Genomic DNA, 27,687 nt, shown 5'->3' with positions numbered 1-27,687 from the left:
AGAGGAAAGAAAAATGTAAAATTCAAACATCTTTATAAGCACTCCAGCAAAAACAAAACTTTTTAACATAAAGATGCATTACCCTTGGGATTACCACAAATAAAGCAGTTACTTCTTTCTAATATACAAAATCAAAATCTTTAAATAGCAACTGTAAAGAATAAACATGTTCAAGTCTGATATTTGGTGGGCTATGACATTTGCTAAGTTCATTAGCTATAATTGAGTTCTTAAATAATTAAAAACATGACAGGCATGTTTTGCATTTACAGGTGTTTTACCCTCCAGAGAAATGACCATCATGTTAAAAAAATATATAACACTGTGCTAAAATGGTACTGTTCCTTTAACACAACACTATTGTAAATTACTACAGTGGAAGTAATGAAACTTCACATTATGAGAACTTCTGCCTGACAGTCAAAAACAAAACATGACAGTAAAACTGCAACATATTTAGGTACACAACTTAGATATGCCAAACACTTTATATCCAACTTGTGAATAAAGGACTTTTTTTTTATTTATTGTAGAAGCCATAAATGTCACTATACTAACCAGCCAAATAAACATACATTCACATCATTGTAATTTGGGATTCTAACTTTTATGCAACTTTGTCAACAATATTTCCAAATTACTCGCTGGGGTTGTCAAACATGGAGGGCATGAATATAAATTTGCGTTTGCAGTTCTTAGAAGGCAAAAACTAATTTAAGAGTTGCCCAAATTTTCTCCACAAGATACAAGACATGCAAAAGCAGGTAAAATGCTCAAAGTGGAGTCACTAGCAAGAAAACCAAGTGGTGCAAGTCAGACATGACCAAAGAGGTACACAATGGCTGAAATGAACAAGCAACATATAAACTCGGTCATGACACTCACAGAGCATGCCTGGCATTTTAGACAATTAAACTTTTGTTTTTCTCAATATCTAATACCACTAAGTTGAAAAGAATTTTCTGTTAATGCTCTGGGAAAATGGCCTCTGATTCGAGTAAAACAAAACAACTAATTGCCTCGATGAACATTCGAATTTACAGATGAAGTAGGAGGCAAACAACTTGTGGAACAAAGTATTTGCTCACACCCAGTGAGCCAAATTATAAACGACTGCCTCTCCAAGAAATGAAAAATACGAGTTTTCACATTTTACACATTCTATTATTTTACACTTCATAAATAAGGCACCTGGTCACAAGTCACATACTCACAACGTTGCTACTGGAAGACCGGCTGGAGATACAAGCTGTCTACTTACTGCAAGTAATGTTTATATTCAAAAGGCAACAACCCTTCTCGCAGCAAGCTTCCTAAACAGGAAATGATGGGTATGCCTTTACATAAAATAATTATATACAAAAAGGCAAGATTATAACACAACGGGTCCTTGCAACAGCATCAAAATCTGAGGCTGAGGCTTTTTAACTTTACCATTAAAATAGGCTTTTATCTCCAGCCATGTCCGATTCTGAAATGGACAGCCAAACAGCATTTAAACCTGCCAGAGGCCACGTAACGCAACTTGTGTGTTGTCCCTATATAGAGCAAACGCTCACAAAATAATCCATCACATTTTCACAATGAAGCTTTACAAAAGCTTGAAACAAGTTCCTTCTCCTCACACGTCTGCTGAAAAGGTATGATTGAAAGGTAAAGAGTCTGGTGAATGCAGAAAATAGATATTCTTGGTACTTGTGAATATATTCCAGATTAAAAACATCACAAAATCATCAAAAGATACAATATCTCTCTGCGAAGTCAGGTTTACTTTGAGACTGATGTCCTGGTGCGTTTAGCCGGGGTCTCCAGAGGCTCCTCAGGTCTCTTGTTTGCACTACGTGGAAATGAGTCTGCCTGACTTCTCTTTACTGGAGACTTTATGGACCCACTTCGAGTCAGTGCGGGTTCCTCTGCTTTCCTCACCGATTTAGAAGATGCAGTTTGTGTTCTGGCAGACTTCGTAGCAGTCTTTGAAACACGACTGGGGCTACCATTCAAAGGGACTGCGGTCTCCATTTTTCTCTGGGATCTTGTTAGTACCTGGTCAGGTGAAGTCGAAGCCCTGACATCCACACGCGGCTGTGGAGATTCAGCAGCACTCTCTGAACCAGTTATAGTTTGTGACACTTCCTTTGTCTGGATTTTTGCAGCGTTCCCTTTGTTCACAGGTGGCTTTTCCACCTCTACGTTCTCTGCTTCCATTTGTTTTTTACTGTCGACTTTACTTTTAGATGCACTAACGGGTTTGTGTTCAGATATTTTAGGAGATCCTAGTCGTTGAGAGCATCTCTTTGGCAATTCTTTCTTAGTTGCATCTCTAGAAGTCCTATTGCTGCTCTGAGCCTTGACTGCCTTCTCGAGAAGATGTTTTTCAGTTTTTTTGCCAGTCAAAGACTTTCTTCTGTCTGTTTTCACAGATCCTTTTATTTGCTTATTAACAGGCAAGAGTGAGTTCTGAGCCTTCAGTGGCGATCTGAAATTTGACTTAGCGGTGGACTTAGTGGTGGTCAGTTTTTTCAAACTGTTGGTTCTTAACTTTGTTGAGGCCTTTTTCAGTCTAACATTGGTTTGCTGAACCTGCAACTTCTCTCGAATATGAGAGTATTTCCTCAAGATCCTTGCACTGGCAGGATTCTTTGATTTACCACAAGTTTTCTGGGATTCACTGATCTGAACAGCAGCTTTGGAGGAGTGAGACTTTACCAAAGACTGTCGAATACTTTGAGGTTGTCTTCCCTCTTTCCCTTTGACGACACTTGCCTCTTGCTCCAATGCTTTAGCAATCAGTTTCTGACTCTTGGGGTTGCTCTTAACAGGAGAGGCGATGGCAAACTTTTTCAAATGTTTTTTCAAGCGCTCTGCCTGTATGCTTGGGAAGACCCCCTGCGAGGTCCCTGAAGTACCAGATGAGCTGTGGAAGCACAACTGAGTTTCTGATGGAAGACGTGTATTCACCTTCTTAACAATAACAAGTGACTTTGTTTCTGTTGATTCAAGGAACCAGCGACATATACTAGTGAGAGAAAAACTTTTCATGAAGAGCATTTGAACTGGTGAGTACTTATGATGTTCTAAGGACTTTGCTTTCCGTGCCCTGCGCTTACTTTTCCATATGGCAGCCTGCCTGTCTGCTCTGTTTTTGTATTTTGCAGGTGGTTGACCTTCTTTGTCCATTTGTACCCAACCTTTCTGCATTTTATCATACCTGATATTAAGATTTGTAATTAGATGTTGATTTTCATCTGCAGTCAGAGTCTGCAAAAATTTGTTAGCCTGTTTTGGAGGTTCAGGTCGCTGTGTAAAGACAGGAATGGCTGAGCTAGGGGAAAACACAGATGCAACTGATGGCGGAGATGGCCTCACCTGAGCTTTACTTCTTTCTGGCTTTACCCTGACAGGGGAAGTTAACTCATTCTGCTTCTTATCAACAGTAGTATTTGCAACCAATCTTTGTGATCTCAGAGCTAGTTTCTTATTCTCTGTTAGTGGTGACTGAGTAAAAGACTGATGGGACATTTCAGGCTTACTACTTTCACTCCTTAATGGCATTCTTGTGGGTTTATCTGTTATGGAAGAAGAGTTGTCTTCACCACTTGTGGACAGATCTTGACTCAAAGTTGCTACATTTTGCTTTTGCAGTAAAGTGATGTCATTCGTTTCTGCATCCTTTCGGAGAACCCGTTTGCTTCTCAATGGCATATTTTGTGTTTGCACTTCAGTCTTTACCAGACTTTTTATTGGACTTGATATCTCCATGCTCAGTAGCTGCTTCTCATCTTTACTGTCATCTGCTACAGCCTTTGCAGACCTTAGCTTCTGCTTGGTTTGCAATTGTTCACATTCACTTTGTTGGATTCCTTTGGAAGTAGTTTCTGCTTGGTTCTGAGCAATTTCAGTGTTAAAGTCCACAATGGTCTCTGGCACCGTGTCTTGTTGGGACTGTTCAGTTGCTGCAGGGAGAGTTGACATGACTGGAGGAGAGGTATCAGTAAGTAAAGAAGGAAGGAGAGAAGGTGTGTGCTCTGTGGATGGGGAAGCATGGGTATCCATAGCTTCTGAAGATGAAATTGAAGTGACACCATCTGAAGTGGACGATGATATTGGAGTTTCGGATGGCCTCTGACAAGCTGATCTAAGGTGCCGTTTGGAATCTGTGCCAGGAGGAGATTCGCCCATCTCATGGGAGATAGCAAGCAGACTATCTTGAGCTCTCTGAACGCTCTTTTTTACCTGGATTTGCTTGGTTCTTGAGGAAAATGGGGATGTTGAGCTTGATGGTGTGACAGAAGATAGATCCTTCACCTGCTGAATCTCAGGAGCAGTCTCAAATGATTCTGTAGGTTTTGGTGATTCAATGCATTGTTTTTCCAAGGTTTCATTTTCTAAGTTTGAATGAACAACTGAATCTTTAACAGTCTTGCTGGTTACATTCTGGTTAGACTCTACTGTGATTTTAAAAGGTGATGCAATGTTGTTACTTGATCTGCGACGCAGACTTCTGTCAGAGGCTGAAATTGGTCTACCATTAACGTAACCCACCACCACAGTTTCTGTTTGTCTTAACCGCTTTGGCAGGGAAATTACAGTGCCCTTTTTTCTACGCCAAGGCGGTAATTCCTTCAAGAGTGCATCAAGTGTTTTTGAGGACACGTCATAGGTATCATTATCATCTTCTGTCCCTAAAGGCACAAGATTTTCAACAGCTTCAGTTGTTTTAATCTCTGGCTCTATCGTCACCTTCTGCTCTGCTATACTTGTGGTGTTGGTCTCTGCCACTTCAACATTGTCATGGTGCATCAAAGTCTGTGGTTGAAGTTCTTGAGGTTGCACAATTTGAATTTCCTCCATTTTATTTTGCTCCCTTTCTTCCTCAACTTCATTTTGAGGTGATGGAGCGCTATTCATTTGGAGGGTAGAATCCCTGTTGAGCGGTTTATCTGATAAAACCAGGGGCTTAACTTCTTCTGCGGCAGTGTTCTTCAGCTGATCCACAAGAGTTTCTGTCACTATTTGCTCTATATTTTCACAAATGTCTCCTTGAGGTTGAGGCTGATTGTTCTCTTTTTCAGCTTCAACTGGAACCGGAGCAGCTTTCTCTTCAGTTCCTGTCGCAATCCCTAAAGCAACATCTGCATCTTGTTCTACACCTGTGTTTATATCAGTTTCTTTGTTCTGTGTTGGGGACCTTATTGGAGATGGAGGAACCGACTTGATCTGACACTGATCTGTCTGACTAGTTTCAACAATGACATCTGCTTCACTGGCCACTAGCTCAACCGTATCTCCTGCTCCTGGTATTACAGTCTTGTCTGACTCTTCTGTCGACATCTGTTGATTGATTGACTCCCTGCAAGCTCCAGCAAAAGGCATATCCACAGGTGGTACGCCGTCAGGCTTTGAAAGCATTTGTTTAGGAGTGACCAATGTTGTCAGTTCTGGCATTGGATTAGCGCAGTTACCCCTTCCAGCCAAAGTACGGACAGTTTTTAACTCCCAAATTTCATCTGAATACATGTGTCCTCTGGTGCTTTTTCTGGCATTGCGGCGTGGGAGGATGCTGCGTTGCCGTTTCTTAAAACATTCTGTAATTGGTTTGTCGATAAAAACAATGTCACAGTGGCCGAGATCAGGGTCGGCCAGTCCTGCACAGTCCCTTATTCGATGGTCAGAAGATGCTCTGGTGGTTTTCTTGGCAGTCCGCGGAGAGTCAGAAGGAAACGCCATGTGGACTGAAACCGGCTTTGCTGGTGTGTCTTTGGAATGTCTGAGAGTCTCTCTCTGTTTAGCCTGATGTATGTGACTTGCCTGGCTGTGTCTTTTCACAGAGGAACTGAGTCGAGCACTATGAGTCTCTATTCTGTTGGATGAATTTGAGTTTTGCTCTCTGTCCTCCAAAGTGTCAGAGTGAGATGAGAGAGAGGCATTGAGCACACATGATAACTTTTTACCATCAGCAACATTGCTGGCCATGATTTTCATCTTGAGAGGTGCATGATCACCCTGGCGGTTTTTATCAGCATCCACTGAATCCATGGAAAGGTTGAACAAAGTCTGGTTATTCCCTGAGCCAGGCTGGTGATGATCCAAAGTAGGGCCAGCAGCAACAGATGTTTTTAGTGACACAGCATTCTCTGTTACTTTGTGTATTGCACAGTTCTTTGGGAAAGAATGGGCTATATTGTGCACCTCTGACTTGAGAGGGGTGAATCTTAGCTCAGAGTATGGCTTGTCAGGGGTGACTGCGCTAGATTTTGGAGCGGAAGATGAAGTTGTCTGGATTACAGCAGATGAGTTAGAGCCTTGCTGTGTATTAGAAGATGAGAGTGCCTTGACCTCTGCCTGTAGAAACCCTATGGCATCTACTATCCGTCTCTGATGCTGAGGGCAGAGTTTGGCCATGAACTGTTCCAGTGTGGATGTAGACTGCAAGTCTTTTGCCTTGGAAATACACAAGTCTGGAGATTCACTGCAGGGAAAACAAAACAAAAAATGTTTCAATGCACATGAAGAAGAAGGAGCATATTTTCTCATATAGGACTTTTTTTTTTTTTTTACATTTTCATGTAGAAATGTCCATCTCTACTAATACAAAATAAGAACAACAAAAGGTGGTGTGGGTGAATGTGTGAAATAATCCATGAATGTATGTAAATGTTTATCACTTCATATTTATTAGAAGAATAGGTGATTTTAATCATAAATCTTTCATCCAGGGAACCTGACCACTTACAATGTTACAGCTATTGCATTTTTGCTTTGTACAATTGTACTTTTTTTCTTACAATATACGTCAATATTTCATACATGCACAACACATTAGTAATGGTGGCCAAAAACATTTCAATCACTTGAAAGAACAAACACATTAGGGGAAATATAGAGTACGTAACATTTGTGAAATTTTCATGCATTTCATGACAAAGGTAACAATTAGATACAATTAGAAGTGCTCAATAGCTTAAGACAAAATATTAACAAGCAAATAAAAAAATCAATCCTGATTGATAGTATGAAATTTTAGTTATTGTAAGTGCTGTAAGGATTTGTTTGTGCCAATGCAATTCAAATTCAATCCATCATACTGTCTGTTTAGCTTCATTTTTGTCAGTGAGGTAGGTCTCCTACAAATTCTCAAAAAAAACCTGTCATATTTTTACACCATCGTGTAACACCATAAATATATCTATTTCTATAATTGTGAAAAGTTCATTGAAAAAAGAAATCAAATGAACAGAGAACTCAACCCGGATCTGTATTCCTGAGGTGATGTGTCACAAGGCTAAGGTGTTTATGAGAGAAAGCTTTGTGCATTACATAACGTGGAGTAAAAAGGCAATGGAAACTTTCATGTATTCATGTAGTTATAAAAACGTTTTGATGCTCAGTTTGATCAAATATTTTCAAACCTAATATTTTCAAACCAAAATATATTTGTATGTGACAAAACCACAACACAAGTTTTCGTGTTGTTGTTTCTTTGCTACCTTTTAGCTATCGCTAAAATATTGGAGTATCTAGTGTTAAGCTTGCAGTGTTTCTACAAAGTAATAGTCAACAGTTATATGACAAAGTTAAGCCTTCTGGACCAAGCAGTAAATTGAATGTGGGTTTTTGTGTTTATTGGACTTAATTTTGTTGTGAGCAGAATAATGGAAACATTTGACACTTAAACGTTTGAAGTGGGAGTTACATTATGTTAAGCAGTTTTTAAATTAAATATGTGCTATTTGAGGCACTGAATATAAATGAAATGTGTTCATTAAATATCAGTTGGTCAGCATCTTATCTGCACTAATGTTACATTGACATTCATAGTGACAAAGTACAAAAATAATAAAACTGTGGATAAAGGTGTTAAGGTTTTTGGCTACAAACACTAACTGATTTGTACAACTTGATAAAATATCTCAAATGTAACTTTTGGAGATTAAAATATATATATATATATGTATATATATTTATTAGTGATTAAAAAAATAACATTTATTGCAAGTGGACTATGAATTTGTTGTTTTTTGCTAAGCTCATTAGTGTTAAATCCCTGCTTTCAAGGTCTAAGGAGTATAGTGGAGTTCCTGAATGATGCCTGGTAAATATTTCATCCCTGAGGGTTTCTGTCTTTCATTTATCACTGATTTTAGAAACTGACTAAGAACATGCCCTTTTCTTACAGAAAAACAAACTAGCCAATCTAATAAGCAGAAACAAAATAACAACTTTTACGCAATATTCCACTAGCAAACAAATACAAATACATGAACTCTTCAACAATATTAACGCAACAACGCAAGCATTTAGGTAAAACGTCACCATTTACAATTAACTTCCCACTGACACATATGATTTAGTTTCATCATGCAAAATGTACATAGTTTTGTTCCTTTGTACATCATGTGTTGATATGCGAATACAAAATCTCTCTCATTATATATACAACTTTCCATGGACAGAGATATTCGACCATTTAAAGATCCACAACATTTAGAGTTGCGTAAAAACTTGACACAAATTCTATTTACCAAGCCAAGTACACCAGTATGTGCCAGGACTAAGTGGGACAACATTAAATGTCATTCCTTCACATCTATCATTTAATACAGTTAAATATATACCCTTTGAGTATTATTGTCTTATGTCTATGAACATTTATAAGAGTAATGTTTTCATTTTCTTAAAGCCATGTACATTCAATAATTACGCGCTGATAAAACCATTCTATATTAATTTTTAATGAATACATGAACTAATAATAAATTAAAAATAATCAGTAGTTTGAGTTCTGTAAAGCAGACCATGAAAACAGCTTTTTTTGGTCAGAACTACCATAGTATAAAGACCTGAAAATTGCTCCATTTTTGGCCATAAAAAGAAACCGGTAAGTAGATCAGGGTCAAAGAAGTACAATAATATTTACATATAATCAAACTTTGAAATATTTTCTACCAACATAAGTTGTCTTATGTCCTTGCTCAATGAATTGAGATGAGTAATTGCTGCATAAGATAGCAGCATGAACTAGCATACTGCTGTATGGGTCTTCCAGATGAGGTAGATGACCATCAGATGCAATAAACACGGGCAAAAATCCCTTTTACTTGTCATTAATCCCGAAGCGCAGAAACGTTTTAAATACACGACTTAAAATGTGATTAACACTCAAGAAAAATGATGATTTAATGTTAGATTATTGTCAATGCCGAATTATAGTTTATAATTGACTACATTACATTTAACCTTATATATGAAAAATTGCTTTGTTTTTTGTTGATGTGTAAAGTTGTAATTCAGAAATAATCACAAATAATCACAATTACAAAATTCACCATAAATAAAAACAACCTCATATCTACGCCAAACTTTTTGTCAGTGGGTTTACATCTAGCAAAAAATTTGTATCGTTGTTACAGTGTTATTAATATACAATGTGAACAACCCTGAATATTCTGAATTAACTCATTTAAAACATGTACAATCTTAGGTTAAATGTTTTTGGGTAATGAATCATGTTGTATTCATCAAAAAATCAACTGTCATCTAACCAACATTGTGTACATCTGGAACGAATCAAGTTACACAACAGATTTACCAGAGCTGCATGTGAACCTCTTTAAAGAATGATCCCATATTCTGGAATGTCCTGAGATATAGCGGATAATGCACAATGAGGTGTCCTGATAAAGTAAGTAATAGGTAAACAAGAGATTAATTACAGTAAATAAAACAAGGAGGAAACCCCCCCCCCCAAAAAAAAAACCATGGATTTACCCAATGTCAGGTCTACCAGGCAAAAATGGACAGATAAATGTATGTTATAGGCAGGCTTCTTTTTAATCTTAACATACGTATAGAGTCAACAGCAATATTCTTTAAGCAGTGATAGCAGTTTTTAACTACATTAAAATTAATTTAGATAATTTTGGTAAACCACTTATACAAGCAGTATCTCAATAAATTAATGTACTTGTGCTGACATTATGCTAAATCAAATTGAAAAAAATACCATGTCCATATGGACAGTTAACAATGAAACAGATGCCTAGTCTCTAGCCGTCTTTGCTTGCCTGTTATAATGCATGGGATGAATCAAAACCAGTAAAGGTTAATCAAATTTAGGTACCTTTAAAAATGTACTGGAACCCCAAATGACATTTACATGACATAAGTAATATAATTTTGGGAAAATCCATTTATTTTATTTCAATTTTTGCCTTAGTAACCTGAGAAATGAGGTGGACGTGGATTGAAGAATGACTAATCAAACTTGGCTAAAGCCAATACATCAGGCATGATTTGCTAAATGAAGGTCTGTTTGTCACAAAATTGTGTAAAAATGACAATATTGCACCTACATATTGTTAGACTTGCATGAACACAGAGGTGATTATATTTTGTTGTTTACCATAATTACTTAGTTTAAAAAATTACCTGAATAATTTTAAGTGTTTGAAGTTAAAAGATACCAAAAGTTTAACTAGTACATTGTGTCACTGATTAGGCAAAAACAATGAAGCATTGTCTTAACAACAAATTCAATCTTTAGAAATGACCTGAAAAGACAAACCATCATATGCTATGAGCAAGCCATATATGTATGTATAATACAGTGTACATCTGTACACAATGTTTTTGCATATTTTGGATAAGGAAAAACTTTGCCTTTCTTTAAATCTTGGAGAAAGACATCCCAGAGATGAAACCTGAAATCTGAAAAAGACAAGCCCTAAATTACATGAGGTGTTGATCAATGCTACTTGTCCAAAAGACATCCTGAAATGTTACCACAAAAAAGGGATAAGGACAAATTATCCTTTCCCATTTGAGGTGATATATATATGAGGCAATGATTTAGTAAGGTATATCTGTAGCTGAGGTATATGGATGTGTGAGCAGAAACCCATTTTCTTTGACAAATACTGCCTCTCAATATAAATTTATCCTGAGTGCAGTGAAGGCAGAAAAACAAAGATAGTAAAATATAGTGTGTGTCGTGTGAAAAATTGAGTATTATGAAGGTAAACTGGATTTGGACTCAAGATTCTGTCAAATATACAATTCAAATCTATACAATGTAGACTTTGATTATAATAAATTATTTGAACAACAGTGTTTGGACATTTTTTTCTTACGTTACATCTTACATCTATTTCAGTCGCAGAAGTGCATTTGCAAAACACTCACAGAAACTTTTAATGTCGTCCACATCACTACATTTTACAATAACGAGTGTTAAATAAATAATGCTTTCAGCTATAAATAGAATTACAGTAGAATTCACTATATAAGAGATGGGAACGTTGAACCAATGTCTCTGACCAGTACTCAGAGAAGACACTGAGGGGCGCCACTTCCTTAAATATGGATCTGACCAATCGAATCAGAGTGAAGAGTGTATATTTACAGAAATGGTCATTTTTAAAGATAACTATCCCCTAAATAAATTAACAATGTATTTTAGTAGAATATTAGTGTACTACTATATTCAAATTCCTTACAAATAGCCAGTAAGCTTTCCAGGCCTAACTTGGAAAGAAGGGAGACACTTGGGAGTGTTAAAGATAGACGGCCACACACAATATGTTCATGACCAAAAGTGACAGGTAAGATTTTATAAATTATTCATAAATATGGGTATTTAAATTTACTAATTATTAAGTTTTTGTATAAAAAACAGATAGGCTATAATCACTGACAAATCTGTCTGGTCAGAAAGTACATCACTCTTTGTACTTTATGTTTATATCACTTTATGATGCGAGGCTCCCATCAGGGATTTCATTCTGATCTTTTTCAGATGCATTCTCTTGTTTCTCAGAAACAATGTGCTTGGAGTTTTGGAATTCTTTCCTCTCAGGGGAATGTGAAACATCCCGCTCCTCTATCTGGCTTATCAGCTTCAGCTTCTTTTTGGGGGGATTTTTCAAAGTGCCAAGTCGCTCTTTAACTTTGTATTCTAGGGTGCTGTGTGGAATACCATAGATGGATTGGGCTTTGGAAACACTCATTTTTCCACCCATCACCACTACAATAGCCTCCTCCAGCAGTTCGGTGTTGTACTGTCGATATCGTCCACGTTTCTTTCTTGGCTGCTTGTTACCAAGGTCTGACTCTGAATCCAAAGGAAAGTTTCCCCCCAAGACTTGGCGGTCAGTGTCAAAAGGCCAGCATTCCTTATCTGAACCTGAACTACTAAATCGTTTACGGCTCTTTTTCTGGATCTGCCTGGGCAGAACAGAGCGCAGTGTCTTCCTCAGACTCTTCTCACAAAGCGAACCTGAATAATCATTGGTCAGGGAATCCCAAGACTGGTCTGTTCCTGTGGTCAGAACCCGCACCTGGGGGATCTTGAGGTCAAAAGATGGCGACTGAGAAGGAGAAAGGCTGTGGTCTCCGCAGGACTCCTGAAGGCTTCCTTTCTCATAGGCAAGAGACTTTGTCAAAAGTCCAGCAGCTTCCAACAACCTGGGTATGTCTTTAAGGCGTTCACTAGCCTCACTCTTGGTTTTGAGATTGAGAAGGGCACCAAAGTGAGTTTTGGAATTCCAGGAAGCAGATCCATATCTGAAAACATCAGTAGGTCTGGAGTTGTTGCTATGGCTGAGAGGTGACTCTACGTCGCTTTCCAGATCGGCCTCCTCTTTGATGCGCAGCGAGTAAGCAAGAGATGAGGAAGGCCTATAACAGGTGGAGTGGCCGATATTCTCCCTCCTCCTCCCATCCTGTAGGCTCCTCATAAACAGCCCGACTTGCCCGTCCGCTCTCAAGGATGGCCTGATTGGATGGAAGGAAATTGGGTGTAAGCAGAGCTTGCACATTGCCTTTTCTTTCTTTTCTAATGGAGGATGGGTTGGGGAGGGGAGGATGTTGGCCATTCCTTTATTATATGACCTTGCCTTGGTAATATCACTATCATTTGAAATAGCTGATAATGTAAGTGACTTTTATGACAAAAAAACGCCTCAAGTTTGTCATTTTTTATTCGCTTGCTGCGACAACTGTTTACAAATTTACATGAAAAGAAAAGAAAATGAAAGGGCAAAGAAACAATGAAAATATAAACAAAGGAAAAGGGCATAAATTGGTGTACCTAATGGTCTTCTCTGGCTCAAAAAAGCTTAGCCAGACGGAGGTATTTATTTGTCATTGCAGTATGGCAGCTTGGCATGTAGCTGTGAAACAGGAAACTGCAACTATGCCATAAAAATGACGAATGCAAAGCTCTTGTCATTTAATGTGTAACAAGCAATAAAAGAGTTAAGCCAGCATGGGGATGTTGTGTGTGTCAAACCTAACATGCGATCATATCAAAGATGGTGATTATTCTATGCACTATACAGATAATAGGTATTTTTATCTGATTTTAGTGTGCGGGTTGTATGTGAAGATATGTGAGAATCACAGACAGCTTTATCCTGCTTTTAGATCGGCTCTCAGTGCAACACGGGAAGATACTGCATAGTGTGTGATTAATTATAATAAGATTCAAATTATATGGCCTTTCATGTCAAATGAGAGTAACTGCAAAAAGTTTTCACTGTGAAACAATGTAAAATCAAATAAATCTTGCTTGGGTAAATATTTTATTTTGAATGGGATTTAAATGGGACTTTATCTTGTACTTGCCATCTGTGCCTATTCTCTACAGGAAAGGTTGGAGTGTTAATTAGAAACATGCATTTGGAAACTACACTACTTTTGTTGCCAGCATAGCAACTCAAAGTCCAGACAATCCTTACATTATAATTAAACAAAAATAAATGAAATCTTCTCTGGAAAGGAATATGGCGTGAAATGTAAAATATTTAATTTACATATCTTTAGTACTGTATTACTAATGTAAGAATATGTAAATATCATTATTACATAAAAGTAACTACTCAGTCCTCAAGGAGCAGTTGCATCATGGCTCATCAAGAAATGTTAAGCATTTGGACTGAGGTGATTCATGACAGGTGTTTAGAAGGTGTTGCAAGATACGGTAGTGGCAAGACCGCAAGTCCCATTGAAAACCATCATCATAAGGCATAATCATTAACTTTAAATCTGCATAGTATTTCATTTTGAAAAGCAATTTGACGTTCAAGATCACATGGGGGATGTCTGTCTGCTGCAACTAAAAGAAACATTTTTAATGGGATTTGGATGAAAACCTTTCTGTCAACACAAATCTGTTTGCTGCCATGAAATTTTCATCATCGAGTCATTTCGACTGAGATTTCAGGTATTTGTTAATGCCAAACATTGATGCTACAACACATAACCCAAATGTAGTAATGGGTAATGTAGTTAATTCAAAATTTATTTCAATGTTATTCTGAACTACACTGAATCATATCCTCAAAATGCTGATTCAAGACTGGAGACTAGAGAAGAAGACACAGGAATGTATCTTACCCTTTGAGCGCTGACGTGGCTAAAGAAAAGCAGGGACTTTTGACAGGCTGGCTGCTGCTACTGCGATTCTTTTTGATAGATAAGTCAAGAACTCCATCTATGAAGAAACAGACAGGTAAAAAAATTTAAGTTTTATATTTTACATTCCCACTTGCATATCAACTGTGTTTTGATTTAGAGCTAAATGTGGTCTTTAGTTACATATAATGAAGTTAGATCTACCTTGGCCATGAGGCACAACCGGGTGCTTCTTGATAGTGAGGTCAAGTGGAGCATCTTGGTCAGCCATGAGGAGTTTGCTGAGGACGGGGTTCTGGTTATGTGCAGGCCCAGTCACAGTGGAGGCAGGGCTGGTAGAAGGAGGATCCCTTGACGGCAAGGGTGGGCTCACCAGACTTTGGTCAGAGTGAGGACGTATATCTGAGCGACTGTCCTGAGAGGGGCTGGTTTTTGAGGTATATTCTGCAGCAAATTGTCGGATCATTCTCTGAAGAATCTCTCGAGCCACTACTGGAATATGTGGGTCTGAGAAATTTGGTACATCTGAAAAAGAGAAATATCGCATACGTTTCTACAAAAGTCTACACTTTACTAAGCTTGTAAATGAATACTAATAACCATTTACAAAGCCAAATGCACAAATATTTTTAGAGTAAAAGTAAGTTTGGTGAGCTAACTGACCCAAATCAAGCCCTTTTCACTAGGCCATAAGACAAACAACAGAAAATATGCCCACCCCATCACTGAGACAGCAAGACATACCTTTTCGACAAAGAACTGCATTGAGAAATTCCTCAGCTTGTTGCTCTAGTCTGCCAATTGTGGTCTGATCTTTGACCAGGAGAGGTTTGGGCTGATCTTCAAGGCCCTCTTCACTTAAGCCAATTAAGTGTTCCTGTTAGATGACAAACCATTAAGTCCTTGATTAGATATACGTAGATGACAAAATTTCTTTCTACTCAGACACGTTTAATCTGGCAGCAACTACATTCTCCATCATTTATGTTGCTGCTCCCATTAAAAGTCCAGGGGCAGTTCTACAAATTAGCTTCACATCTGGATTATGATGGTGATCACAAATCCCTTTTCCTATTCCAAGTCTGAAAGCATCGAGGCTACACATTCAAAATGTATTAAGCCACCAACAAAATGTAAAGAAAGGAATTACCTTTACTTTGTCTCGTCTCAAACAGCAGAACAGACAATTTTCATCAAATGACCAGTCAGACACTGCTGTAGGCTCAAGGTCTACAGAAAAGAGAATATTTATAATTATAACTGTTAGAAGATAAATTACTGGACTAGTTTCTCACAATTGGGTGGAAAATGTGATGAACATTTTTTTTTTAAATGGCCTTTTTGTTCGGAGAGTAGAAATGAAATAGCTTTCTTTGCATAATGGTTGGTTTCCTGTGTACGTCTACCACATCCTCAAGGGAATAATGGAATAACCTCAATACACCACAATTTCAGGGATACGGTTTTCAGTGGTGGCTGGTGGGACAATTTGTAGCTGGATTTTGCCATAGCCAGTCAATATTAGCAAACATTAGCAAAATTCAAAAAACTGAAGGAATCAAAAACACATCACTAATATTTTTAACAACAACTATTTTACAGTACTGGTGCATTTCATATTTAAAATGCACAATTTGTAAATTTTGTTATGATTGATGATTATTAGTGATAGTAATGTTTTGTAGTGTTGATGTGTGACTCAAGAAGCGGGGCATCTTGGCGCCCTCTATTAACCATGTTTCTATGTTTTCCCAATTATGTTGTGCCAATATGACGTTTGGTTGTATATACAACAAAACCAGAACTTAACCGTGAAAGAAAGTGATAGGACAACATCTCCAACTTTTATACTGAAATGTGAAAATCACCTATTAAAACAGTATTACTTTAACCTCTGTTCTGTTTGAAACTTGGGAGTTTCTTATATTCATTTTGAAAATAATGAATTAATGGGGCTTTATAACGGTGTCTTAATTTGCAGACTGATGCAGCTCAACTTAATTTTCACCAGCCTTCCTTCTGCTATGTCTACTGAAAAACAAAACAACTCACTCATTGCAAATGAAATGGAAGGTAATATAATATCCACTTTTGTCTCACTTGTATAATGCATAATAAAAACACTAAAAAATTTTAGATTGGCCCCACATCTTTCAAAGTAGGAACTTTGTGTACGCACAAGGCGTCTTGTCTTCAGCAGCTGGAGGCTGTCTGTTGGAGTGAATGTAGAGGGGTACCAGATGGTACAATGCAGACGCATTGTCGTAACGTCAAGATAACAGCTTACGCTCAAACCACACAATCGGCATTCATGTCATTCATACACTTGTACAATAATAACCACTTGTGTGATACGGTGATATACAGTACATGATGGGAGTTTCAATCCTTACCCTTAAATAATTTTAGGTCCTCTACCAGCTGTGGACCAAACAGACCCTCAAGAATGCTCTCAAACCCTGAGGAAAGACATTAAATTCAACGATTAATATTCTACATCAATAGTAATCATGCAGCAACAAACTGAGCAGAGATTTTGACACATTCGTAGTGATTTACCGCTGATTAAGACATGATGCTGAAATCAACTACAGAAGGAGAAACTAAAAATATATTATTGTTTGAGACAACATGCGCCCTGGGCACCAAAGTAATTTGTTGTACTCCAAATAGAAATAGCGTCTGGTCTACTGTAAATTATTTCATGCGATGATGTCTTCTCCTGCATATGTCATCTTGACAACTCATGTGAGCAACCACACGCTTCCACCAAAAATACATATTATCATCTTTCACCCTTGGTTTTTACTTCAACTGTACAGTAAATACACGCACTCCATCCCCCTGTTGCCAAGCAACTAAATCTTGTACAGAGTTGGGAGTGACTGCATGTTGCAACATTAAAAAGGAAACACCCAGAAACGAGGCTGCTAGCTGCTGCTGTTAAAGTATCCTGTACAACGTCGCAAATTAGGAATCCAATCAAGGCAGTGAAAATAAATTAGCATTCTCCAGTTTCAACAACTCAAGAGGCCCTTTTTCTCACATAAGAAGCTAAGGAAAAGTGTTTTCTGCATTACTAATGAGATGGTAGAGTCCTACAGTCTCTGCTGAAAGAGATATTATACTGCAGAGGACATGGCTTTGCTGTGCATAATCACAACACTTAGTGTCTCCCATAAACCACTCAAATTGAATGCTTAGGAAGTCATTGTTTACAACTGAACCAGACCTAGAATGAAAGTAAATCATAAACTGCACAATGCATAAGAAGGCCAAGAACTTGTGAATGTAAGTATTCTGACTTAGCTAAGTAAAATCCTGAATGCTTCACTGGTTTAAAAAATAAAAATGTCCATGCACATGAAATGAGATGTTATAGTATCTAAATTGGTAATTTAACTACACATAATAGCAAAGGCCTACTTACAGTACGTCCTCACAGTTAACAATCCCTTAGCATCCACTCTCTTCCCAAACTCACAGTGAATTCAATAAAAGCTGTCATCTGTTAAAATGCCCTGGTTCTGCTTTCCTACAAATTCCCACCCACTTTTCAACAGCCAAACATGAAGAGGGAAGAGAGGGGTGGGGGCAAGTGGTGAAACAAGCCTTGCCTATAGCTGCAGCATGATTCTGTTTCTGGGTTAGTGCACAGGACTTCAGCTGGAGCTATCCAATCCTATTTCTGAAATATTTCAGAGGCAGTGAGAAAAGTAGGTCATCCACTTTCGTTAGATGGAGCAGCACTATGACATCAAACTACTCTTTAGGAATTCCGTTAAGGGCTTTTAAAATGTCATACTGTAATCCGTGACTTTGAGGGAATATGAACACATTCCTACTGACAATATAGCATGTTGTATTGGCCGGTGAATTTACCTCTTCACCAACAACCCTTAAGCAAAACATTTTTGAACCAGCAGGTTAAATTTACAGAAGCAACCTGACTACATGTGCAAGTAATAAAATATTGATGGTTGGCGTAGCTCACATGCAAGCTCTACAAAATAAGCAAGTGTATGAAATAAGTAAATTATGGCCACAAAAAAATATTTGTAGTGAGTAGAATAAGAATATTAACATGTACGTTTATGAATGTTATAGATTTAAATAACTACATCTTTCTATATTATGAACTTTTGAGTGCGGAACTGAATGTTCAGTTGTCTGAGGAGCATTTCTTGCTTAAAGGAATAATTTACTAATTTACTACTGAACCTATCTGGATTCACTGTCGAATGAAAGCCGATGCAAAAATATCAGCTTCCTTTGGCTGATGATCTGAATCTATCTACCCTTATATAAAGTGGATAACTCAAAAAAACAGTTTGACATTTTCAATCCACAATGGCTTGCTTTTTTATATTATAATTTAATTATTCCCAGTACATACTGTGAAAACCTCCAAGCAATTCATAACATAACGAAGGCACAGCTCATGTAGATGAATCTTAAAATTAAAGAACTAAAATATCCTTTGAGAGTCCTTGTTGAAATGTCATTTCAAAAGATTCTACCTGGTTCAGCAACTCGACCATGAATTTGGCTTCAGTTGACTAATACACAATGTGATTATGCTTATATGCCTAAATCAAGTCATTAGACCTCGTTTCCATAATGGGAATATTTACACAAGAAACATCCAAATAATTTTAGAAATCAGAAATTTTGAATTTATTTAAGGTGGATTTTTCAGGCTATTAAAACAACAGATGCAATGCTCCAACAGACACAACACTGACCTTGTAAAATCTGGTCAAATGCATTGAAACGCCCTCAAATTCTGGAGACAGGAGATTAAAACTGCTGACATTCAATTACGCCAAATGTTAAACCAAAGTTGCAACAACGTAACATCAACATACTGCTGAAATAAGTGGTTACTTCCTTTTTTATGTCACAAGTGAAGCTGGGAAACGTGAGCAGGTTTTCACAAAAAACCTTGAAAAATGTTGAGCAGTGCTGCAATGCACCACCCATATATTACTGCTTTTTTTATATTGTTTCAGGTAAATCATAGGTATATTTGAGAGACTGTTTGGAAAATACTATCATGGAACTCACTCATACAGCCAATACCAGTTTGGGTTAAAAATCCAAGTTAACAGCCTCCTACCTTGAAATAAAACCTTCCAGGACAGATTTTGATTAAGCTTATGTACATTCACGGTGAAGCCAAATCTGCCTTAAGCCTTGATTATTCTCTGGGATGTAGGCAAGCAGCTGAGCAACACAAATGTTCACAAACTTCCACAACCAGGGTTGTAAAAATGCCATCATTTGCAAACAAACTCTGTGTTTACCAAGTGTGTGTTTTATTTCATCCATGCAGTGATATTATTTATACAATCAGGAGTTTCACAAAATAGGGAGCGTTGCCTCTTCATTGCAGATGAACTCCCAGGAAGTCCGTAATACCAAATAATAATAACAATACTCCTAATTATAATAATAATAATAATAATAATAAGCAATGACAAAATTTTGCATATGTATTGTCATTGTATTGTTATGTTTATATATAACATGTCATAAAACATGACAAAATAATCACAATCTGTTTTTATCAACTAGGCAAACATCCTAAAAGTGCATTCCTAATTTTATCCTACAGACATGTCTATTCCTTGAGCTCAGTCGAAGGCAATTGCATTTGAATTTGCAGCCCTTAGTCACTCTAAAACCAAAGTGGAATAATTTACGACCCGCTATCCAAGTCACATGTGTCCGTGAGCAATACACATAGATCTGATCATGTATGTATAAACCATACATTTTTACCAAGTTCCAAAAATTATTTGATCTTTCCTGACGATACAAAATCTTTACATCTGTACAAACAGCAGGAAAATCATGTTTATGCATTTCAAGACATTCGGTGTCTTTTCATCCAACCAGACATCCACCATTAAATTCTGGATTTTCCTACCCAGTGATTTGCATATGAAAAAAAGGTTGATAAAATGCAAACATTTAGACTCACAGTGAACCATGAGTCTGTTTCCAGTGGATGACCCACCCATTCCTCTGCTGCTCTAGTGCTGAGGATGTACAGTGCTGCATCAACCCCCACTCTGCCCATCCCCCACTGTAACTACTGTATGCTATGAATACAGTACTATCTCAGGAGTGACCACGGGCTCACACAGAAACAAGAGCTCTCCTCGCCTCAAACCAACAAACAAAACAAACCTTGTGGGTTCTGTCATCTTTGAGGACTCCAGACAAAATGCAACATGATTATTCGTATTTTCAGATGGAATTATGATATAAAAAAATCACACTAATGTTCACACTGTGAGCTCATGAGTGTACTGTAGTTTTGGACGAAGAGGGTCACTGACATTGCTGAGCGAACCCTATGAAGATGTAAGATGGACCTGAGGGCAATGTGTGCAGCTATGACGAAGTCGCACAAATTACTTGAGTTACAGTATATGTGACTATTTTCATCGCAAGGCAGTCCTCTGCATGGAGAGCACGCCTAATGCCCAGCCATCTAAAAACATTTACTGTTGCCTGCCATCTACAAAAAAACTAAATGACTGTGGGTCAGCAAACAAGTTTAGACATCACATGGGCATGAGCAAAGCCATGCTTGAAATGTCATTTAGCCACTACACATTGTGTTCATTACGAGCAATATAGAGTAGTTGGATCAGGCCATGCAGCGAGCAATGAGGTGGCAGCTTTGAGCAAATTCTCCAGCAGAAAAAAAAAAAAACACACTCCATGAATAGTTAACGTGATATGATGCAAACTGACAGCCAAATGGTGTAATGCTACACAAAGCATAACTTTAAATAACAAATATGAGACCACTATGATTTTAAGTGCATATAAAGATGGATGTATGCAGACATACGCACTGAAACACAAGCCAGTGCATTACATATGCAAGCATAAGCGATGTTTTGTAAAATGATGAAAACCTAAGCCCGCTTTTTTTGGCAAATCAGGAAAATGTAGGCCAAAAGCCCATCAGAGGCACATGGAACAAGAAACAGGCCATGCAAAATTTTTACATTAGTAAAAGGACAATCTGCTTGATGTGATGTCAATATTCTCTTGTTGTTTACTTGAGGGAAATGTGAATCATGACAAATACAAAACAAGAATACACAACATTATGGGCATTTTTTAAATGTTAAATTGTGGTGCTTCACTTGAAATTTTCCCAAATCCAAACAGAAAACACATTTACAGTCTCACAGTTTGCATCTGGGGGCTGACAGACCATGGACAGACATAATGGCTAACATACAGACAATTGTAGCTGCTGTTCTTTGGTACAATTGTCCTTGTCTCTGCTCTGTAGGTTTACTGCTCACATTAAATACACAAAGACAAAATGTCCATTTCAGCATCAGTGGGGTGGTGGTGGTGGCGTGCAGACCTCTACACCAAAAAGCCAAACAAAAGTGTGCTGTTGTTGTCATGGACAGAATATCCCATTCTGCAGCCAGAAGTGATGCTGTTGTCATGTACTCTGCAGTTTTACAATTAGCGCCCAAACACAAGGGACATTTGTCAATCATAAAGGGGAACTGACTAACTGAGGAGTCCTGGGTCTGGACTTAACAACTAGTCAAGCTGCTATTATTCTCTCTCCGATTTTCTTCTCAAGAATGATACACACCTGATATTGTGAACAATTGGGTACAGAAATTTTGCTCTGAATCAGTTGACCGACATCATTATAACTAATAACAGTAGGTCATGTGTCAGGCACCATGTGCAGTTTTACTTCTGCTATTAAACAAATAATGTGGTGTTCGTTCAAATATGTCATCAAATACATCACACACATAATTATGAGCCACAACTTGCATTATGACTAGTTCTTGACTGACAACAGCGGCAAAGGAAAAAATACACAAGAAAGTACATAAGAAAAACTAAGTATAGGGCGATATCCCTGTGATGCAAAATCATGATGTAATAAATGCCAAATAATTTGATGACTCAGATTTACACATTACATTACACTGAATAGGAAATGCCACAAAGTCAGTGGTAACCAGCTACTAGAATTATTAGAACCGACCATATCTCTAGGTGTTTGTAAGAACTGAAGTCTTGATGATTCACTCATTTTTGACACAAAAAAGGCCCAAAGCTTCATTTTAGTCCACCCATCACTTGCATACATTACATATTTCAGCGAGAACTAAACATAGCAGCCACTTTCACTGAGATTAATCTAATGTGACATTTTGAGATCAGTGGTGTCTGTAGCAGTGTTCTGAGTTTTAAATGATATTTTTGTGTCCTGTGGTTTAAACGCCATTTCAAATTCTGTAGTACATTCTGCCATAAATCACAAGGAAAAACACTAATTACATACATGCAGATAGAAGCATTACATTTGTAAAATGTTAACAATAACATTGTATTCACCCTCACTGAAACATGAAGCTCAGATTTTACTCCTTATGGTTCAAGTTAGTAGCTCTTTTCTATCCAGCCAAAAGTAACATGGAAATAGTCTCAATGAATTAAGATGCAGTTCTAAATGAAGCAAATAAATAAGCAATATAAACAAAATAGTTCAACAATTTTCCATGAGTACGAATGATTATTACAACTAATTCGATAGTAAATGTCAGGATCAAACAATATTTTTATGAACAGATAGTGCATAGATGGTGATTGATCAATGTGTGCTTGTGTGACTTTATTATGATTTCCTGTCATGAAAATAAAGATTTCACTTTGGCCAAATGAAGTTTTAAAAATAACCTCACCCCCTTCTTCAAGACCCTCCAGCAAAATTCAACTTCATGTCTTACATTGAGTAAAAATACTTTACTGCCAATTCAGTGTAACAGGAAAAGCCTGCCCACATTCTAAAGCAGAAATGTCAGCGTGTCAATATTAACTCAGAGTAATCACTTGTAAATAGGAGAATTTAATAAGACTGAACTAATTCACATTCTGTATTTTAAATGTTTCAATCAAAAAAATATCTAAGGGCAATAATAGTTGTCTGTGAACAGGTTTAACTCAAAAGTAAGAATAACAGTACTTTCAGATGAAAACAATCCTCCCTGATGAACTTCATGGCTAGTCTGGAAAATGAGCGAGATCAGTGTGGTTTGTGCTTTTATGTCTGTGAAAAGAGAATAATTGCAATCAACACATGCCGCCCCCCCCCCACACACACACACACACACACACACACACACTCACGATATCATTTGACCATGCCTCAACACTAAATGAAGAACAATCTTCATTCTGCTTGAAAACACACAGGTTTTAGTTTAATCAAACTAAAAATGACTCCTACGTACATACAGACATGTTTACTGATTTAAAATTTTTTTGACTGCTTACAATTACAACAATATTTCTATTCAAATTGTTGTAGGAGTAGGACATGGGCCAGGAAACGATTCTAATGCAGATCACAAGAAAAGGTGGATAGACAGACATTTTCACTATGTACCTTAGCTTTGAAATATATGGCATATTTCCTAATAGTACGATATTGTGGAGAAAAGTTCAACAAAATTCTGTATTGGTGGAAATTTAAACAGCCTTGGTGGAGGTGTGAAGCATTGTGACTGCCATTGTATTTGATAACTTTTTAGACTGGAACTTAGACAGGCATGGATGAATATGTGATAAACTGGTAATAAATAGTTTCATATTCCTAACATTAATATTCATCTACATTTTGATTTAGGAACAAATGTACTCCTTCATAAATAAAGTCGGATCCTGCTCTTCACATACATTTCCTGCAGCTAATGTTGTACATTGATTGTTTCTATGGTGATGGTCCATTTTCATGTCTATTAACTTCATGATAAATGTCATTTCTTTTGGTTTACAAAAGAGATACAGTGCGCCCTCGCGCATTCGCGCATCAACACACGCAACTTCACCTCATCATGGATTTTTGGTAGGTAGTCACGTGATACCATACGCGCCTTCTATTGGCTGACAGCATCCGGAAGTGCCCTCCATTCCATGAGTCCCGGACTTCCATGAGAAACAAAAGTGCTTTAAACAGTCAATAATAGTGTGGGAAAAGGTAATACAGATAGAGGGTCATAACACACTTGCTCATAACAGCAAGTCAGTAATGTAATATAATTTCTTATCTGACATTAGTGAATCTTCCATGAGCCCTATGAATTTGAATATGTGGATTAACAGATCTGGATTATTAATTAGATCAACATCACAAACTGGGATGCAGGTGAGAAACTCAACTTCATACCAAATAGTATAGTCACACTAATAGTAATAGGAAATTACTTAATAGTAATTTACAAAAGTATTGAGACACCAAAGCACCAAAGATCAAAACATCACAATTCATCACCTGAGAATCAGATGAATGTGTACGCCTATTTCAATACAATCATTCCAATAATCATGTTTTTTCAACAAATAATACAGTATAAAATGCCGACATCACGGCCATGTTTGAGGCAACCTCACAAGATGACACCTAAATACATAAGCAGAGCAAATGAGTGACTGTGGAAAGTGATTCAACAAACGATTTCATTGAATTACTGAAAATTATAATGTGCTTGTGGTGCAAATACTTTTACCTTTACTGATACAGTAAAGCACCTACAAAACATTAACATGAATCTCAGTTACTCCAACTCAGATTGTTACAAGTAAAACAAGTCATAAGGCCTTTTTTGGCCTTATGCAAGAAGCCTTGGTAAAAATGAGACAGAGATAGATTCCATTGCCATGAACGGAAAAAAAACTAAAAACTTACTTTTTAATGTTCTGGAACAGAATCGGTTATTTAAAATAACAGTAACCGCTTAATACTTCTTTTTTTTCATTCTTGAAAAAAATATCTGCCCTCATGTTTCACTTCCTGTCAATCTCTCAATGCATGATGAGAGAGAAGTTGAGGTATATCACCAGCAGTCAAGGAAAAGGCAGTCTCCTAATCTCAACAAGAACCAAAGCAGTCACAGACTGCAACATCCAGTGACACCCCTGAATTCAAAATTTTACCCTGACCTACTTGCATTGATCAAAGATCAAGGTTAGTACTGTGACCTACTGTCATTTATCAAAGCACCATCTTTGATCTATGGTCTTACTCACACTGGCCTTCTCCCTCGTCTATGTATCATATCCTGTTCCGGAGTCTACAAAAGTTGAAATTTGACCCTTACCTAATTTTTCTCAAGGTCAAGGTCATCATCTCATTTTTATTCCCTTTGCTGCCCGAGTAATGTGCTTTTTGTTTCACCTTTCTATCTGCAATGGTTGCGAAGATATTTAGTGGACTAACATACGAATGGACAGACGGACGGACGAACACACGAACACTGAAAATTACAATACCTCACCACCTTGAAGCGGGATGTAAATATATTCATACCAGGTAAACACTACAGTCTGTCAATCTGTTAAAAAAAAAGCATTTAATGTAGACATTACCTCACTGGCTGCCAGTCATTTTCAAAGTAAAGTTTCTCGGACTCTGCTTTGAAACTTTGAATTTTTTTAAGCTTTGAAACTTTGAAAATTTTAAGCTTTGAAACTTTGAAAATTTTAAGCTTTGAAACTTTGCTGCAACTTCTCTGTCTTCCTCTGACTCTCAGTTCTGTTCACTGTAGTGTCATATCGACTGTACGTAAACCATTTGCCTTTATTGCCAATTTACATCCTAAAGCTACCTACCTATTTATATTTACAAGGAACATTATTAACCGATTCAGGAACTATATTTTTTAGTTATAATAGTTCAACAACGTCAATTCTGTTTCTGTTTGGAACAAACCGATTGGCAAAAAATTCTGGTTCAAAGCCTTGATTTTATATATGATTGTAATTATATATATATATATATATATATATATATATATATATATTTTTTTTTTTTTATTATTTTATTTTTTTTTTTTAGGGGGATTGAATACCTGTAGCTTATCAAACACCCTCAGTCCTTGGAGGGGGTCAGGGAATCAACTACTACAGCAGAAACATCAACTGGGAACCATGACCCAGTAAACAGTGCAGACAGGCCTACCAGGCCATGAGCAGGCAGCAAATGTTCAACCCAGCCTGTGCAGCGTTTCCTGTGCCAGATCTCCATGTTGTTTCACTATACAATCACAACACGATAGTTGAGCTTCACCTCTACAAATACACACGACTCGGCAAACAACGACCCCCGTGCAGCAAGTCCGCTTTAATGAATTGTTCACGGCTAAATGTGTTCACGTATCGTTGCCGAAACTGCGAACCCCCCCATCAGTGGGTGTCAGACACTTCCTGGATGCAGCAAAAGCTGCTCCCGCAGGATTAGAGGAGCCCGTCAGCTAAACGCGGCCTGAAAGCATCCACCGCGGGCGTCCGTCGCCCTCCCCCCATCCGAAATACAGTATCCTCACACGGTCACGCGCATTTTAGCAACGGAGTCTTTTAGCCGACGCAACGCCTAGACACTCCCTTTAAAACAAGTACGATGCCCTTTAAACACGCTGAACAGTAACAATTCGGATTGAAGAACAATAAAAATAGCGATTAAAAACAAAGGAAGTAGCACAATCTGCAGAAGTGAACTAACTGCTCAGGCAGGCTGCCGTGACAAGGAAATATTTGAGGACAAAAAAAGTGGCTCGGAGATGCCCAGTGTAGTCCAGTAATAGATGGTTATTTACACCGATGTCGGCCACAAACAGACAGAATACAGCTTACTCCAGTGGACAGTGTCTACGTGGCATTAACCTTACCTACACAGTGAATGAGTTTGTGCCGCCACGAGTCAAGTTCCTGACGAAAGCCGCGCCTGACGATTGTGCATTGCTGCCTCTTACACGGACTCGCCATTTTCTATCGCTCTTGTCTCGCGGGCACGAGCAGGGGAAGAGGAAGCGCTCTGCCGCGTGAACGCGCGCGTCGCTGTGTCCAAGATGAAATCACTCCAGAGGAGAAGCCAAGTGTCATCAACCAGTGTTTAAATAACCAAAAACTAAAGAGCACCTGTGGATTTATTCAGATTCTCACATTATCTGCAATTAAATATGAAAGGTTCATACTGATGCCTTTAGCAGTTCATTTGAAATAGCATGCAGCCAAGGTATTTTTCAAATAAAATGTCAACATTGTGTTTTCCCCAGACTGGATTCTCAGGAAGGCAATTTCCCTTGGCCTCTGGGACCAAAGGCGATCTAATGGTGCGTGGTAATTTGTTAAATAAACTGATAATGTTAGTTTTTAAGACAGGTTCAGCATTTCCAAATAATGCTTTCAACATGGCAGATGTCATTGCCAGTT

General features: G+C 37.7%; 1 protein-coding gene across 4 annotated transcripts; it reads right to left on the bottom strand.

The window, feature by feature from the left end:
* Window positions 1-37: 37 nt before the first annotated feature.
* wu:fc17b08 (ligand-dependent corepressor) lies at window positions 38-27,340 on the bottom strand. 4 transcript variants are annotated; one of them, XM_068328326.1, is made up of 7 exons: window positions 27,144-27,340; window positions 16,806-16,871; window positions 15,563-15,642; window positions 15,157-15,289; window positions 14,617-14,937; window positions 14,395-14,491; window positions 38-6,469 (listed from the first exon to the last, which is right to left on the bottom strand). In XM_068328326.1, exons 1-7 carry the CDS (start codon window positions 27,238-27,240, stop codon window positions 1,768-1,770), a joined length of 5,496 nt encoding a protein of 1,831 aa, XP_068184427.1. In that variant the 5' UTR covers window positions 27,241-27,340; the 3' UTR covers window positions 38-1,767. The 4 variants fall into 4 exon arrangements, with proteins under 4 accessions (XP_068184427.1, XP_068184429.1, XP_068184428.1 ...); XM_068328330.1 differs by lacking the exon at window positions 38-6,469 and adding an exon at window positions 6,670-12,771; XM_068328328.1 differs by lacking the exon at window positions 15,563-15,642 and having other exon boundaries at window positions 14,617-15,289; window positions 27,144-27,178.
* Window positions 27,341-27,687: the final 347 nt, after the last annotated feature.

Source organism: Antennarius striatus, chromosome 11 (genome assembly GCF_040054535.1).
Source record: "Antennarius striatus isolate MH-2024 chromosome 11, ASM4005453v1, whole genome shotgun sequence".
Classification (NCBI taxonomy): Eukaryota; Metazoa; Chordata; class Actinopteri; order Lophiiformes; family Antennariidae; genus Antennarius; species Antennarius striatus.
This window is presented reverse-complemented; position numbering and strand designations above follow the sequence as displayed.

Excerpts from the sequence above, each read along its gene's own strand:
- wu:fc17b08 (XM_068328326.1), bottom strand. The coding sequence starts at position 27,240 with ATGGCGAGTCCGTGTAAGAGGCAGCAATGCACAATCGTCAGGCGCGGC. Across the intron at positions 16,872-27,143 it reads CAAACTCATTCACTGTGTAG|GGTTTGAGAGCATTCTTGAG; the intron begins GTAAGGTTAATG and ends GTCTTTCCTCAG. Across the intron at positions 15,290-15,562 it reads TGAGACGAGACAAAGTAAAG|GAACACTTAATTGGCTTAAG; the intron begins GTAATTCCTTTC and ends GTCATCTAACAG.